We start from the raw sequence: 4,036 nt of genomic DNA, 5'->3' as shown, positions 1-4,036 counted from the left end.
ACAAGATCAGTGCAAGGATAGTGAACATCAGGTATGTCAATGTGCTCTATAGGGAATAATGAATCCAAAACATGAGTGTGCACAGGCATATCAATATCAGAATCCAGAACAAGCTTTATGGGTTCAAGTTTTACCAATTCAAAAGCATTAAAATTTACTTGAACCTCAGATACATGAATAGGGATTTCAAGTTTAGAGTAAACCTGCTCAGGTTCTTCCTTTTCTCCCTCTATTGGATTTTCATAAGCTAGCTTGCAGAGCAGCTTCTTTGCCTTTGTTGGAGTTCTGTCTAGCAAAGATCCACCAACAGCTGCATCCACAAATATCCTTTTATTGCCCAGGAGCCCTTCATAGAAGTAAATCAAGAGCAAATGCTCGTAAATTTGGTGCTTTGGACAAGCTATGCAGAGCCTGTTAAACCTGTCCCAATAATCTGCCAGGCTTTCTTCTTAAAACTGCTCAATGGCAATGATCTCCCTCCTAATGCTGACTACCTTTGCTGTTGGAAAGAACTTGTTGAGGAATATCTGTTGTGTTTCCTATCAACTATCAAAAGGATACTGGTATAGGAACCAGTCTCTTGTTGTACCTTGAAGGGACATTGGAAACACTCTCATCAACACTACCTCCTCTGAAACACCAGCAGGCCTCATGGATGAGCACACCCAACAAAACTCCTTGAGGTGCCTCTTGATCAGCTTATATGTCCAATTTTGAGAATCTGTCATCTCCTCTATTCTAGTGCAAAACTTGTCTCAGACCCGGACTTCCACTACAAGCAAGGATTACACCAAACATAAAGAAGCATAACATGGAGGAAAACCACTATTTATAGATTTTAAAATTTCCAGAAACAACAACTAAATGCACAGAATACCAAAATGATAAAAACCTAAACACACAAAAAATGCTAAAAGAGGTAAACCTAAACACGACTAATTAAATATCCTAAAACTCAACACAGCACACTCACAACACAAGACAAAACACAACACACAATAACACAACAAAAGACCTAAGACCGAACCGTTGGTCTCCGACAACAGCGCCAAAATTTGACGGGGGTCGCACCCCATACAAATTTGATGTGCAATTAAGAATGCAATATAGACTAGGAAGTGACTCGTAGGTCATCTCTCAAGGATCAAATGTGGTTCAGGTAATAGGTCGAACACGTAGTGGGGGGCGTTGTGAATGTTTTTGAATTACAGATTAATAACACAGATGAAAATAAAACGTTGATTAAAAACAGTTGGTCACTAGTTCAATTACCATGTTTCCAATCCCAGATTAACAACAATTATACACTACTCTCACCCCTAATCCCACACAAATTAATCAACTAAGCGAAGATCAATTTAGTTTTCATAAAAGCGAATTAAGCAAACGCAGTGCACACATTCAATCAATTTAACGCTACCACAGATTAAGCATCTATGACTCGAATCAACTAAGAGGAGATTAAATACAATTTGGCAACTAAGGGTGTACCTAATTGCAAGCTCAAATCAGATTAAACATGATACAAGGCAAGAACAGTAAAATACCAATTAATGGTGCAGAAATCTCAAGGAACCATTGTAATCTTCCTAGTTTCCAACCAAAATAGATTTAAACTTCCATTAAACGAAATTAGATGTAGCAAAACGTATTATAATGCATGAAAACGAAATTAAAACAGTAAACACGAAAATGCTACAGTAAAAACGAAATTTCAGCAAGATAAATCAATAGAAACAAATCTGAAACAGAAAACTTCAGTACAGAAAACGAAAATAGAAAAAATGAAAACACAGAAAATAGTAAATACAGAAAATAGTAAATACAGAAAATGAAATTACAACAGTACATAATAACAGCAATACAGAAAATACAAAATTTTAGAAACAGAAATTGCAGTAATACAGAAACAGTAAAAACAAAATATAGAAAAATAGAAAACATTAAATTGCAGAATATTGGAACAGAATCAGAATATAGAAAACAAAATTACAGTGAATAATTGAAAATGAAATAATCAAGAGCAGAAGAAAAATTGATTCCAATCAGGAGGTACAATTTTCTTGTTAGTGATGGAGGATCTCATTTATGTAATTATCAGCTCGCAAAAGTACTCAAACATTATGGTGTGAGACATAAGGTAGCTGCACCTTATCACCCACAGACCAATGGGCAAGCTGAGGTGTCTAACAGAGCGATCAAGAGGATCTTGGAGAAAACAGTTGCTGCATCAAGAAACGACTGGTCACAAAAATTGGATGATGCTCTCTGGGCATACAGGACTGAAATGAAGACATCAATGGGTTTATCACCTTATCAACTAGTTTATGGGAAAGCATGTCATTTGCCAGTGGAGATGGAGCATAGAGCTTTGCGGGCTCTTAAATTTTTGAATTTTGATCCTTCTAAAACTCAGCACAAGCGTAGAAGGCAGATGCTGGAGCTTGAAGAGATGTGGTTGCATGCATATGATTCATCCAGTAATTACAAAGAAAAGGTAAAATTCTATATGACAGGAAGTTGATTAAAAAAGTCTTTAATCCAGTGCAGCAGCTGCTATTGTTCAATTCACGATTGAAGCTTTTTTCTTAAAAGTTTAAGTCAAAATGGTTAGGACCATTCATAGTGAAAAGTGTGCGTCCACATGGAGCAATTGAATTGATTGATCCAGTTGCTAGTGATCCACAGAGAAGTTGGGTAGTGAATGGTCAACATCTCAAGCATTATCTGGGAGGAGAAGTGGAGCGTTTATCCACAGTGATGAAGTTGGTTGATCCTTGAGCTTATTGGGTAAGGCTCGTGACGTTAAATAAGCGCTTACTGGGAGGCATCCCAGTGTTCTAAACTCTTTTACTTATTTGCTTATGTTATTAGAATAGTGTGTCATGTACTCAGTTTGAAACTTTATCTGCTATGATGGTTTGCTTGTTATGCATGATGAGTATTGCTTGATGATGCTTGGATATTGATTGATGTTGAGATTGTGCACTATATGCTCATATACAGGTGATTGTTCACAAGCTATGTGAACAAATGCATGATGTTGTGATTGTGATTATGATGTTAAACAGGATGTGTATGTGGAATGTTGAATGAGCCTATATGTGAGGTTTTGAACTCCATAATTTTTGTGATTGAATGTTATTAGATTGAAGGCATGAATGATTTTGCCCAGGTTTTTATCATTGAATCACTTGCTTGTTTGTATGATATGATCAAGGCCATTTGTTGGTAACCTTTTATAAGCCAAATGCATGATTTTAGCCCAATAAAAGAGAGCACAATGTGTTCTATCCTTTGAACCCTTAGCTTTGAACATGTTAGAAAACCCTTTTTGAAAAGCTTTACCTTGAGTTGAGTTGAAAATATCTTATGGTATTGATAAATGTTCAAGTTTGGGGTTGTTGGGAAGTCTAAAAAGGGAATATGAAAAACATTGAGCTAAGCATATGAAAAGTAAAATAAAAAGGAAAGAAAAGAAAGAAAAAGAGAAAGGCTCAATGCAAAAGAAAGCTGGGAAGAAGGAAGAATGGTTGTGTTTAGATGATTCACTTAACTCAAGGATTTTGTGATCCAGAAAAACCAATTTTCTTGTTAGCCCAGCCACATTATAAGCCATAGAAAAGTCCTTGTGATGATACTTGCTTGTGAATGTGTTTGATTGTGGTTAAATGAAAGGAAAAGTTAATTCGTGTGACATTGTGATAGTAAAGTGAAGGAATTACCTCTTATACACTAGTGTGTTTGAGTGAAACACTTTATCTGGTGAGGAAAGATTCCATGAGCACTTGATTACATCTATGCTTAGTTGATTGATCATTCATGAGAATAACATTTGTTGGATAATATGTGATTATGTGAACACTAAAGCATGTGTGCATCTTGACTGAATTCTTTGTGTTGAGCTGATTTGAGTAATTACTTATCTTGAAAGAAGGAGTTTTGAATGTGGTGAACCATTGTATGGATTGGTGGAAGATTGAGTTACATCTTGTTTGCTTGAGGCCAAGCAAAATTTTAAGTTGGGGTTGTGAGA

The 4,036-nt window shown here is 36.0% G+C and overlaps 1 protein-coding gene across 1 annotated transcript; it reads left to right on the top strand.

The window, feature by feature from the left end:
* Positions 1-2,072: 2,072 nt before the first annotated feature.
* Positions 2,073-2,781, top strand: LOC124848050 (uncharacterized). The gene is made up of 3 exons (XM_088107641.1): positions 2,073-2,090; positions 2,141-2,497; positions 2,596-2,781. Exons 1-3 carry the CDS (start codon positions 2,073-2,075, stop codon positions 2,779-2,781), a joined length of 561 nt encoding a protein of 186 aa, XP_087963767.1.
* Positions 2,782-4,036: the final 1,255 nt, after the last annotated feature.

Source organism: Vigna umbellata, chromosome 2 (genome assembly GCF_029865625.1).
Source record: "Vigna umbellata cultivar VRB3 chromosome 2, Vumbellata_1.0, whole genome shotgun sequence".
Taxonomy (NCBI): domain Eukaryota; kingdom Viridiplantae; phylum Streptophyta; class Magnoliopsida; order Fabales; family Fabaceae; genus Vigna; species Vigna umbellata.
This window is presented reverse-complemented; position numbering and strand designations above follow the sequence as displayed.